The 13698-nt window shown below is 38.0% G+C and overlaps 1 protein-coding gene across 1 annotated transcript in view; it reads right to left on the reverse strand.

Annotated features, from left to right (window-relative positions):
- Positions 1-3346: 3346 nt before the first annotated feature.
- Positions 3347-13698, reverse strand: part of AK9 (adenylate kinase 9) — a 129243-nt gene continuing 118891 nt past the window's right edge. Inside the window, exons 37-40 of the mRNA XM_072638085.1 lie at positions 12007-12105; positions 11738-11840; positions 8139-8253; positions 3347-4137 (exon numbers count right to left, since the gene is read on the reverse strand). Of these exons, the coding sequence (XP_072494186.1) occupies positions 3935-4137; positions 8139-8253; positions 11738-11840; positions 12007-12105 (520 nt within the window). The 3' untranslated portion in view covers positions 3347-3934. The remainder of the gene's footprint in view (positions 4138-8138; positions 8254-11737; positions 11841-12006; positions 12106-13698) is intronic.

Below are 13698 nucleotides of genomic sequence, written 5' to 3' on the forward strand. Positions count from 1 at the left end.
TCCAGAATTTGTATTGAAACATTATTTAAAGGTATTTGGAGGTAAATTTGGGAAAGCCCAGGCAAGTCCCTGCTTTTTCTCTGCCACCTTGGCTCTGAGCCCACCCCACTCCCATCACTTCTTCCAGCATGATAGCATTCCATCATATATGTCATAACTTGTTCAGCTATTCCTCAATTGATGGGCAACCCCTCAATTTCAAGTTTTGTCACTTATAGTAAAAGAATTTTTGTACATCCTTAAGAGTCTGTTTTGCTTAGAACCAAGCCTTCCTTTAATCTATACTCGCTCTTTCTTATTAGCCCTTCTCCTTTCTTTGTTTTCCTGTTGTTGTCTCCTCAATCTGTTTTCTAAGTCCGGTGTTTTTGCTACCTTACATTTTCCTTGATTTTTTTGCAATCTTTTTACTTTTTTTTAATTCTTGGTACTTTATATAGCACCAATGTGATATCCACAGCAGCTGCTATGGATATGCATGTGTATTTCCAGGGTAAATTTGCAAAGATATAAACTCTCTTCCTCAAAGATGAAACTAAAATATTTATTCAGATACTAGAAAGCCAAATCCATCAAGAAATCTATACACATTATCAGTGCAGGGAGCATGGCCATCCCCACAAACGAACTCCCTTAAGCAAAATCATTCCTTTTCTCACTCACACTAGCTGCTCTGCTCTGCTTGCTCTCTCCCAGCTCCACCTCACTCTCTCTTCCTTCTCCACTAGTGTGGTAAGCTCTTCCCTCCATCGATTTCATGTGACTCAAGCTGTGGGCTAGCCTAGAGCTCAAAGCAGGTCACATGGGCCTATTAAGGGGTAGGGAAGATCTTCAAATTCCCTTACCATTACACCTTAGGGAATCATTAGCTTCTTTTGTTGCATTCTAATTTTTAGAGCTATTGTTGATTGGGACAACTTTTGCACCTCTTGTATCATGCTATTAATTCCCTTTCCAATTTGCTTGCACAGCTATAATTTCTTTTCCAATTTTTCCTCCAGTGCTTTCATCTATTTTTTTAAAAATTTAAGCCTTCTTTTAAACTCTTGCTTTATCTCATCCTGGAATTCTACAACTTGTACCCAAATTGTACTAGTCTTCAAGGTTTTACTTACAGATATTTTAAGATTATTCTCTTCTGAGTTTGTGTCTTGTGCAGTACTGTCACCATTAATAGCATATTATGGTGGAAATCTTTTTTATTTATTCATTCTTCCAGCCTACTTCCTGACTTTGGCCTTTATATTAGAACTTGGCTCTGAGCACTTCTGTTGGGAATGGTCTTACTAATGCTTTCTAAAGGTATCAAGTATTGAGTTTTTCTAGGAACTTAGGGACAGTTCATTCTTGAGGATTTGCAAACTTACAGTGTTCCCAAAGTCTTCTGATCCTGGGCCAAGACAACCCTACTTATCCTACAAGTTTCTGCCCTGGGTTTGGGTCTGAGCAGCAAGTCTGTGGGTTTGTTCCATTTAGCCTTATGCAGACTGCTGCTGGATTTGGTCACTATCATCCATTTGGAAAGATGTCCTGGTTCAGAGTGACAGAACTACAGGTTCCCCTTTGGTCTGGCATTCCTCATTTGGCTATTCTGCTATTCTGAATGCTGGAACTGAGACACTATTCTACCCTGGAGATTAAGTCACATAGCTGCTGCATGCTTCTCAAATTGCTTCTTGTTTAATACATAGTCTGGGGCATGCAACTGTTCATCACCTTGGAAGGCCAATCTCTAGGCACAGGTCCTATCCCAGAGCTCTGGGGTACCAGCCTAAATTCCCAGGGCTGCCAGACTGGGCATAAAAATAAAGCCAATGCCAATTCAAAAAGGGCAGTTGCTGATGATTTTTGTACCTGCTCAGTACTGAGTGACCAGGGGGAATACATATGTCCTTTCAGTTTGATCAGGGCTAGAAGTCCAAGTTGCTACAGGAATGTGCGTGTATTCAAAGTTAATTGTCAAAAGGTTGTTGGTTTTCCCAAGTGGGCACTGTTTGTCTAGGGAGGGGGAAAGAGGGTTATTGGGTTCCCACTTCATGCTTAGGTGGCCAAAGTGGTAAATTGCTGGCATTCTGATGGGTGGGCAGGACTCTCTGTGTTGCTGAGGAGGGGCATGGTGCTAAGTCTCTATGCAGTGGGAAGAGCTTTGGATTGTTGTGCCTGGATCCAGTTCCCATTCAGAAGGGTGGGAGGTGATATGAATGGATATTTTGTAGTGAGTCCTAGCTGTTGTGCTGGGATCATTGGTCATGTCAGCCAGTGGGCACATGGTAGGTCTTTAATAAATGCTTATTGTTTAATCAATTGCTTTGCTGGAGGTTACTAGATTAGAGTTACTGATTACTGAAGATAAGTTGGTAATTTTCCTAATCATCCCATGTATAAGACTGTCCTTGTCACATTTGATATTTCTAACCACCTAAGGAATACTAGAGGTTGCAATTTGGACTTTGTAATGTGCTAAAGACAAATGGCAGGTATTAGGAGTTTCTGGTACCTTTGGATATTAGGGAAAGAGTTAAGTTTGGGATGCATGCAGAATTTAGAAGTCAGCCAGTTCTGTTATCACCCTCTTGAAAAACTGTTGGCCAACTTGTGGGTTCCTTGTCTAACTTTGGCAACAGGTCTCTAATTGCTATTAAAATTATTAGAACCACAGAGATAGAAGAGACCTTAAGATAATTTGGTCCACTTCCCTCACCTTACAAATGAAGGAACTGAGTCCTAGATACATGAAATATTTTGCCTTGGGTCTTACAGCCAGTATCTGTAGTCTGATATTTTTTTAACTCCAACCTAATTTCTTCAGGTTTCATATTTTTTCCTGCTTTAGTCATATGAATGAAGAACAAATGCTTTCCTCTTCAAATTACATCAGTTTTTAAAACAGGCTGCTATCTCTGTGTCAATTAAATTGCATAAAATATACTTTAAAAAATAAAAAATAAATAAAAAATAAATTTTAAATAAAAATAAAAATAAAATCAGATAGACTTAGCCCTTCACAGCAATGCAAGGACCTAAAACATTCCCACAGGACTCTTGATGTAAAATACCATACACGTCCAGAGAAAGAACTATGGAATCAGAACACAGAATGAAGCAGACTCTTTTCTCTTGTGTTAAGTTTTGTTTTGGCTTAGTTTTTCTCACGGTTTCTCCCATTTGTTTTAATTCTTCTATGCAACATGACTAATGTGAAAATGTGCTTAATAAAAATGTATGTGTAGAACCCTTATAAGATTGCATGCCGTCTCAGGGAGAAAATTTAAAACTTATGGAAGTGATTGTTGAAAACTGAAGACAAATAAATTAAAATATATATCAGAAATAAAAAATAGGCAGTCAGTTATATTGTAATAAAACACCCCATATTTATTCACATGTAGGTAGGGAAAGATTTAAGGTAACATTATGTTCATTCTGCTTACAAAACAATCACATAGATCGAGAATACATCCAACACTCCTATTTCACTTATATCTATATTCTTTTTGCTTATAGCTGCCCAATATATTTGATGAGTATCTTTCTCTAATGATCAAAAAGGCTATTCAATTTCTTGGTTAACCTATTTTAAAAAACAAAAACTAACAAAGCAAAGAAACATGGTTACTTTTAATAGCATTCTAAAGCATGTTTTGGCAAATAATATTATTATATGACTATTCTTTTGTTAAAACACCAAATCTCAGCCCAAAAGAGATATTTCCTTTGATTTGAAATCCTATGCTTAGTAAGATATTACTTCCTGATGGATGGCAGCACCCGACAGGTGCTGTTTCTGAATACTCTGTCATGCCATCCAGAAGGTAACTTGAAAAATAGTGAACAGAGATTGTGGTAGCATTTGATCTTCTTTTCTTATCCCAGATTCTGGTGATTTTCCCACAGAAGTTTTATGTAACCATATATCATTGTGAATAGTCAAACAAAATTAACCAGTGACTGGATTCACATCTTTAAGAGAGATAAAGGTCTGTAATTTATGGTCAAAGTCAATAGCTCTAAATTGAGGTTCCTTGTATTTTCTGGTCATCTTAGAACCTAAGTAAGGGATGAGTTCACATCTTTCTACAAACTGCTCCAGCTTCTTCTTGTATTTTTTCCGTGAGTATTCAGAACCTTTAGGATTAAATGCTGTGGAAGTAAACAGAAACCATAAATGTCTTCTGTGAAGCTGATGATGCAAGTTACTGAAGAGAAAAGAGAACTTTGTGTTTGAGACATGTAGCTACATAATTCATTGCAAATATAAACAATAAGACTATCTACTGTTTTAGATTATTAAAGTACTGGTGAGCCTTTCCTCTGCCCCATTTGCATAAAAAAATTGAGAGTTGAATGTATATAGTTTTTAATATTAGATTAAAAAACTCAGCAATACCAGTGATAGTGATTTATTATAATAACAATTATTGGTATTATTTATTTAGTGCTTCAAAGTTTGCAGAAACATTATGCACATTATCTCATTTGTTTGATTCACAATACCTTGTGAATCAGGTCTTGTTATATTATCATCTCTATGTTTTAGATAGGGAAATAGAGAAACAGAGAATTAAAGTGACTTGTCAATGATTCTACAAGAACAAATATAAGTATCAGAGGCAGAATTCTAATTCAGATCTCCCCTGACTTCTAACCAATGGTTCTTCTTCTGTACCATACTTTGCTCTTTCTGGTCCATCAGAAGAGGTTGATGTGCTCCATACAGGCAGTTATTGGCATAGTGGAAAAAGCTCTGAGCCTCAAGTCAGGCAGACCTGAGTTCAATTATGACTTCAGATACTTATTAGTATGTAACCTTAGGCAAGTTCTTTAACTTCGGTTTGTCTCAGCTTCCTCAACTGTAAAATAGGAATAGCAATAGCACCTACCTCATAGGGTTGTTATAAGGATCAAATGAGATATTTGTAAAAATGCACAGCCCGGTGCCTGACACATAGTAGTTTTTATATACCTGCTTATTACTCCCTCCACCCTAAACATGATGCCTCTATAACAACTCTTCCCCAAAACAAAAACAAACCAAAATTAGACAGTTCTCTCTGTTAAGAGGAGCTGAGAGAGCTATCTGCCAACCTGATAATAATGGCAAAGAAGTTTGTCTTGCCAGGGCATGTATTCAAGGCATAATAAATAACCTTCCCAAACCTGTCAAAAAGGATGCCTACTTTTGATGATTCAAATGGCAACAGTTGATACTGGCAGAAAGAACCCAGAAAGCACCACTGAGTTGATGCAATGTAAGAAATTGAAGACAATGGCGGGGAAGGGTTTGGTGTTATCTTTATCACTGCTGCCCACTGAAGACAAGGGAGGGAGAAGAGGGAAGGTGACTTGGTGGGTAAACATCTGGTTAATAATATGATATTGAAAAATAGGATTTAGATATTTGAACCACAGCTTAAAACATGGCTAAGCAGTAGCTGGGGATAGAGTAGACCCACCAAATACCATTAAGAATATATTTATTTGGCGTTTTGCAAATCAAACTAAAATTGCTTTAGATTAAGAAGGACAGGGGAAGGAGAAAACTGTGTATATCTTAGTGGATACACCAAGTTAGATACCATATAGGGAGATATTACAACTTAGGAAGAATTGATGCTGAGACTTCCAGAAAGTCTCTAAAGAGGAACAGCTAGTCACTTTTTAAGTTGCCTTCATGATAATTTCATCCTTCAAAAGTTGGAGGAACCGACAAGGGGAAATTCTATTCTGGATCTGATTCTCACCAAATAGGAGAAGAAGTGGTTGCTGAGAAGGAAATGATACAAACCTTGAGGGGAAGTGATTCTTTCCCCTTCTTAGAATTTTGATGGAGAAGGAAAAGAAAGCTGGACACAGTCTAATATGCAATCTAAGTTTTAGGAGAGCAGACTTAAAAAGGTACAGAGGAAATATAGACAGAATTTCTTGAACTAAAATTCTTCATAGAAAGTCACCTACAAGAGCAGACAGAGACGACATCCTTATCATATCTGCTGATGGTACCAAGGGAGGAGGGAAAGGTAATACTATGAATGACTATGGTAGAATTGACAAAACTTTAGCGGCTGCAATGCTTTCCACAATGTTCAGTCTCTATGGTACCATTCCCCCCTTCTTATTGTGTATATGGTTTTGCTTCTCAGAATTTTGCAGCTCTAAGTGCCATTCTTCTCACTCTCAGGAACATAAATCAATCAATATTGCTTGCTAGAGAATTACTTAAATACATACGTACATTTAAATATAACTATATTGATAAATGAGGCCTTTCTTCCTTGTTAGTTTCTTGTTAGTATTGACAATTTATTCCCTGTCTCCTATGGAATAAGAGCTTGCATTCATAAGAAAAATTCCAGTCTATAAGAACAATTCAAATACAGCCACAGGCTGAACTCACAGGGAAGACTGATGCCCCTTAACTGGCTTGTATCTTGTATTGGTTTTTTCTTATTTGTTGTATTTACCCCTAAAAACAGCAGAGATCTCCCCATCTCTTCCCAATTATAATTTCATAAAGGCTCCCTTTGAGCTCTGATGGACTAAATAGCACCTTATATCATAGATAAGATCCTCTAAGTTCCCATTATTTGCTAACCTTGGGTAAATCAGGAAACATTCCAATATTATATGTTCCTCCTCCTCCAACCAGGGACTATGCTCAAAGGCCACAAAGCATAGAGCTGGAGGTAGAAGAAAACAATTTATTTTCTACCAATCACTGTGCTGGACCCCCTGAAAAGGAAGACTCATCTACAACACACAAAATGTGTAGGGTAGTTGGGAAACCATTTTTGAAGCTGCCATACCACCCCAGTCTGGGAAACTGTCATACCATTGCCTCAATTTGGATGTAGATTTAGAGGCTTATAACATTCCACTTCTATCTCAAGCTGGTTATAAAGAAGTTCCTTTAATAAATCTCTTTTGTGTAGTAGGTCTGGTGTGTAGGTTTCCTTTCCCCCTCCCTATGTGGACATAGGGTTGCCACATAATTACTCATTTGGAGGAATTTATAAATGAAGGAATTGAAATGGATGGTAGAAAATAATCTACCTTGAACTCAGCCCTTATTCCAATTGCTGGAGTAAGTGGCTTTAATTTAATGATAGGCTCAGAATCCAAAATGCTATTGACAGGCTAGATTAGAACACTGATCTGAACATGCTAAGATGATATTTAATGGGGATAAACATAATGTCTTATGCTTCGATTTGAGAAACCAACTTTATAAGTACAAGACAGGGGAAACATGGTTAGATGGCACTTTGTCTAAAAAAGATCCGGGGATTTTAGTGGACTACGAACTCAGAAGTAGAATTAATAAGATTTGGTTATGGATTTAATATAAAAGTTGAAGGAGAGGCAAGGGAAAGGGGAGAGAATAAGCATTTCTATACTGTCTACTATGTGCCTGGTATCATGTTAAGCACTTTTTCTAAGGATTATCTCATTTGATCTTCACAACACCCCCGTGAAGGAGGTACTATTATTATCCTTTACAGCTGAGGAAACTAAGGCAAACAGAGGTTAAGTGAGTTGCCTGGGTTATATAACTAGTAAGTATCTAAGGTCGAAATTGAACTCAGGTCTTCCTCACCCCAGGCCCAGTGTTCTATTGGCTGGGCTGCCTTGTTGTCTCAGATACATCAAAATGTAATTGGTGTGGTGGAAAAGTCCATGGACCTCAAATCAGAAGATCCAGGTTCCTATTCCGATTTCCACCTTACTAGTTTTATAGCCATGATGGCTGCCTTAATAAATATGAAGGTCAATTAAGTAGAAGAGAGATGAGTTTTAATCTGTTTGACCCCAGAGGGACCAGAATTAGGAGCAATGGGTGGAAATGGCAAAAAGGCAAATTTAGGTTTAGAGAACTTCCTAATGATTCCCAGGAGGCATGGGCTGCTGCAGGAGGCAGGGAGTTCCTCTTCTTGGGGCATGTGCAAGTGGAGCCTAGACTACTGCTTATTGGGGATGCTATGGGGTTGGAATGGGGGACGAAATGCTTTTTCCAGGAGAAGCTGGACTAGATAACCCCTGAGGCCATTTCTGAAATTTTATGTTTCTGAGAATCTTAGAAACCCTACTACACAATGGCAGTAGGTAATTTATTTTATTTTGAGGTCTCTAACATAAATACTTACCTTTTAGATGAAATGCTATGTAGAGTAAGGCAGATCTTTTTACACTCTGGAAGGGAAATTTAGGCTTTAAGCAGCCTACTTCATTCATGGCTTTAATTAGAGAAGTTGCTGCACCCTGTAGAGAGGAAGAAGAGATGGCTATATTGTTCAGTAGTTGAAGATAGTTTCTTTATTATCTTTATGGTTAAATGAGAAAAAAAACGCCTGTTCTCTATTACATCAAATAGCATTTGCAGAGCGTAGGAGTCATTATTAGGAAGATTAATAAGCCATTGTGATAGAAACATAAAATATGTTTAATTAAGTGTTGGCCTGGTATAGGTGATGGAGAGCTGGCTGTAGAGCAGGAAAGTCTCAATTCAAGTCTCCCCTCTAATATATACTGATCCAAACCTTGGGTAAGTCATTTAACCTCTGAGTGCTCTAGTCAATTCTTTAACACTATAAATTGCAGAGAATGTGTCTGCTTATATTGGTAGAGGAGGCTTCCTCATCTGGGAGTTCCCCATATCAATGAAATCACAGATCAAGTCATTATCCTTATGTAAGCATTTTTATTTTTAATCTGCATTTTCATTGGTGGAGGGAACTGCCCTTTAGGAACTTCTAAGACTGAAGAAAGGCAGCTTTTTTGCAACTTTTATTTTTATTTTTTTAAAACTCAATTTTATTTTATTTTCAATTCTGAATTCTCTTTATCCTCCCCCTGCTTCTCTCCCTACTGAGAAGTCAAATAAAACAAGATCCATTACAAAGATGTGTAGATTTGCAAAAAAATTATCCCTATTACCCATGTTCCAAAAAGGAAAGCTAGAGAGAAAGAAAAAAGGAAGAAAAGAAGAAAGAAAGAGAAAGGAAGTAAGAATAAAGAAAAAGTCCCTAGGAATTGTGTTTAGTCAGTGTATTGATCAGTAATTAAGTCTTTGGCTAAGATGAATAAAAATGACAAATGACAAATGCTGGAGGCAGAAGAGGTACTTTAATGAATTGTCGGTGAAACTATGAATTGGTCCAACCATTCCAGAAAGCAATTTGGAACTATGCCCCAAAAGCTATCAAACTGTACATTCCCTTTAGCCCAGAGATAATGGCTACTGGGACTATACCTCTATAGAGAGCAAAGAAAGAGGGAAAGGCCTCATGGACAAAAATATTTATAGCAGCTCTTTCTGTGGTAGCAAAGAGTTGGAAATGGAGGGGATGCCCACTCATTGGGGAATGTCTGAACAAATGACAGTATGTGAATGTGACAGAATACTACTGTAGTTTAAGGGGATGAAGGGGATCGTTTCAGAAGCATCTGGGAAGATGGCAAAGCGAAGTGAGCAATACCAGGAGAACAATTTATATATTAATAGCAATATTGTAAAGATGATCAACCTGGAAAGACTAAGTGACTCAGATCAACACAATCACACACCAGATTCCCAAGAACTCATAATGAAACATGTTATCTACATCCAGACAGAGAGCTAATGGATTCAAGTGCAGGTGGAAACATTTCTCCTTCTTCCTGCCTTCCCTTTTCTTTCTTTCTTTCCTTCCTCTCCTCCTTTGTTTTTTCCTTCCTTCCTTCCTTCCTTCCTTCCTTCCTTCCTTCCTTCCTCCCTCCCTCCCTTTTTTCCTTCCTTTTTATGATCATTGATAAGAGGAAAATTTATTTTGCATGACTATGCATATTTGTAATGGATTTTATTTTTCTTGTCTTCTCAACAGATGGGTGATGGGAGGAGAGAACTGGGAACTGAAAATAGAAAAAAAAATGAATTTTATGGTAGGATTTTTTGTTTGCCTATTCTTCTGACCTACTTCTTCCTTTTGACTTTAGATAAGTGCTGGGCTCTGTGCCCTTTTGGGGGGATGTCTGACCTGAGCTTCTGTCTTTTTATGGACTTCTGCTGCTTTCACAACTCAGGCTGGGAGGCCTGAAAACTTTCAGTGCTTCTAAAAGAAGTGTGATCCAGGGTGAGGTTTTTTCATCATCCTGAGGGCGTCAAGTTCCTGACCTCATTTTGGGTCTGTCAGCTTGGCTGGGAGTTTTAGTACATTGTGACTGGACTCAGTCATTGTAGTCCACTGGGAGGCTCTGCAGGTTCAGAATGACTGAACTCCCAGCTCTTCTTTGGTCTGGGATTCCTGCAAGCTTATATGTGGGGTTCAAGGCTAGACTGAGTTTCTGATCTGGTCCTGGGATGAGAGACACAGCTTTTCTCTCTGGAACTTTTTCCTTCCTCAGTACACAACTGGGGCCTGTGCTTGAAACTGTCCTCTCTGCCTTAGAAATGTGACTTGGAACTGTGGTCCAGAAACTGGAAGCCAGAATTGTTAGGCTGTACCCTTCCCTGCACTCAGTGCTAGTTCAGGAATACCCTGGCATCTCTTTCTGCCCTGGTGCATCTTGCCTTGGTGCCCTATCTTGGTCCTCTTTCAGTCCTTGATTACTGGAATGCTCTGGACTGCTTCTGGCTAGACTCTGTCTCTCGTGTTTATAGGCCTTGCTGTCTCCTTAAGCTGCCAGTGACTGGAAAAATGACTCACTGTGGCTTTTTTTTTTTTTTTTTTTGTCTTTCCAAGTCAGTCTGGTCTGGTGCATTTTCTAGATTGTTATGGAGAAGGGTCAGTGGGGTTTTAGACTATACAGATTCTTCTTATCCCACTAAACTTTACCTCCTCTAGGTATCTTTCAGGAGGTAATTTGAATTCTACTCTTACCAAAGTCTTGTTAGTTTGCCACAATTATAATACTTTGATGAAACAAAGGATATGGATAAAGCACCGGCCCTGGAGTCAGGAGGACCTGAGTTCAAATGTGACCTCAAACACTTGATGTTTACTAGCTGTGTGACCCGGGGAAAGTCACTTACCTCCAATGGCCTTGCAAAAAAAATAAAATAAAATAAAAGATAAACTTTAGCCTTTATACAGAGCACTTAATGCTTTCCAAGGATTAAGATTTCAGTGACAAAAATAAAAGGCATTTCAGAATTAAGTTTCAAATTTTAATTTATTTGTTTTATGGTGGGAATGAATGTAAGCTCAAGGATCAAGAAACTGGAAGGACCTTAGAAATTGTCTAGTCTATAGAGACTTAACTTGGGGTCTGTGAACTGGTTATTTTAAGATATTTTTACAACTGTACTTTAATATAATTGATTTCCTTTGTAATACTACGTATTTTATTTAATGCATTTAAAAATATTACTCTGAGAAAGAGGTTTCACTAAATAGCCAAAGGGATGCATGATGCAAAAAAAAAAAAAAAGATAAACCGCTAATCCACTCCAACCCCTCATTTTTTACATAGCAGTAAGCTGAGGCTCCGAGAGATAAAGGGACTTTTCTAAAGTCACACAGGAAGTTAAAGAACTGGGATTCAAACCTAAAGCATCCAGTTCCAAATTCAATGCTCATTCTACTAACATCATCCAACAATAGTGGGAGGAGGACCCAAAGCAATGAGTTTATTGATCCATTAAATAAACTGAATGACCCACTGAATGAAAAATGATGTTTAAAGAAAAGTAAATGGAAACCTGCAGGTTTCTATTGCCCCGATTCCTTTCTACATAAACAGAACAAAGCAAGAAATTACAATATACCTGTTCCAGGTATCCAGGCAAAGGAAGGCTGGTAAGTGATATTGGCTCCTTAATTGGAGGAAGTTTGTTTGGAAGTCTCTGATCCCAGTATTTCTCTGGTAACCTGCAATTATAAAGTGTTCAAGGTCAGTTGCATACGTAACTTCTCTCTCCCTCTCTCGTCTACATAATCATGTTCTACATACATATGTCTGTCTATAGGTCTACCCACACATATAAACACACAGATAAAAAAGCAAAGCACAAAAGTGAAGAATGCAGCAGCTTACCTCAAAAATTTCTGCAGTTTGTCTTCACTCTCACAAAAGTATATACGCTCACGATATTCTAAAGCATATTCAATGTTTCCAGGAATTAGGGCTTCATATCTGAGAGGTAGAAAAGAATGACTCTGAGTATAATGTTGACTTGTTTCTGTTGTGTCTCACTCTTCATGACCCCATATGGGGTTTTCTTGGCAAAGAGCATGGAGTGGCTTGTCATGTCCTGCTCCAGCTCATTTTGCAGATGAGAAACTGAGGCAAATGGGGTTAAGTGACTTGCCTAGGATCTCACAATAAGCGTTTGAGTCCAGATTTAAATTCACTGCAATATCTGACCAGCGGACGGGTGCTTCATCCATTGTGCCACTTTGTTGCCTAATTCATTGTATTTAAATGGGTGTATTATTTTATTTTAAAATTTTAGTTGGAAAGTAATATTTTTTAAAGACTAGGTCTCCCTATTTCTCCTAGACTGGAAGCACAGAGACTATTCATGGGCCCAATCTCTTCAGGGGAGATTTGGGAGCTTTGACCTGAACTTATTTTAAGATATTTTATTTATAAGATATGTGTGTGTCCACTCATTTTGGTATGAAAACCTATCTTACAATACAGGAAAGTGGGGGATAAGGGGATAAACAGGGTGGGGGGCACAATGGAAGGGAGGGCATGGGGAGGAGGGTGCAATCTGAGGTCGACACTCACGAGGAGGGACAGGATCAAAAGAGAGAATAGAAGTAATTGGAGGCAGGATAGGATGGAGGGAAATATAATTAGTCTTATACAACACGACTATTATGGAAGTCATTTGCAAAACTACACAGATTTGGCCTATATTGAATTGCTTACCTTCCAAAGGGAGGGGGTGGGGAGGGAGGGAGGAAAAGAAGTTGGAACTCAAAATTTTAGGAATAACTATCGAGTATTGTTCTTGCCGCTAGGAAATAAGAAATACAGGTAAAGGGGTATACGAAGTTATTTGGCCCAACAGGACAGAGGAGAGGATGGAGACAAGGGCAGAGAGGAATGATGGAGGAGAGAGCGGAGTGGTGATGGAGGCAATTGGAATCCTCAGTGTTTTGGGGTGGGGGGAGGGGACAAGGGGGGAGAAAATTTGGAGCCCCAAAATTCTGTGAAAATGAATGTTAAAAGTTAAATAAATAAATAAATTTAAAAAAAAAGATATGTGTGTGTCACACACACATATATTTACAGGTGTTCAAAGTTCCATCAAATAATCTGAAAAAGTATATATAAGAGAGATATATTCATTCACCTGAGTGAATATATGTATAACATATACATAGTTATCTTTCAATAAACAAGCCTTTATTTTCTCTCTACATCTTCCCTCGCCCTCAATGAAAAAAAAATTCTTATAAGAAATATACATAGTCAACCAAAACAAATTCCTACACTGACCATATAAAAACACTGTGTCTCATTATGCATTTTCAATCCATCACCTCTTTATCAGATGGTGTTTAGCATTCTTTATTACGAGTCCTTTGGAAGAGTGGTTGGTCATTGAATTAATCACAGTTAATCAATTTAGTCATTATGTAGTCTTTCAAACTTGTTTGTCTTTATAATGTTTTGATTGCATAAATTGTTCTATTTCTGTTTACTTCACTCTCTATCAGTTCTTTCAAGTCTTTTCAAATTACTCTGAATCCATCCTTTTCATCATTTCTTATG

Source organism: Notamacropus eugenii, chromosome 2 (genome assembly GCF_028372415.1).
Source record: "Notamacropus eugenii isolate mMacEug1 chromosome 2, mMacEug1.pri_v2, whole genome shotgun sequence".
NCBI lineage: Eukaryota > Metazoa > Chordata > Mammalia > Diprotodontia > Macropodidae > Notamacropus > Notamacropus eugenii.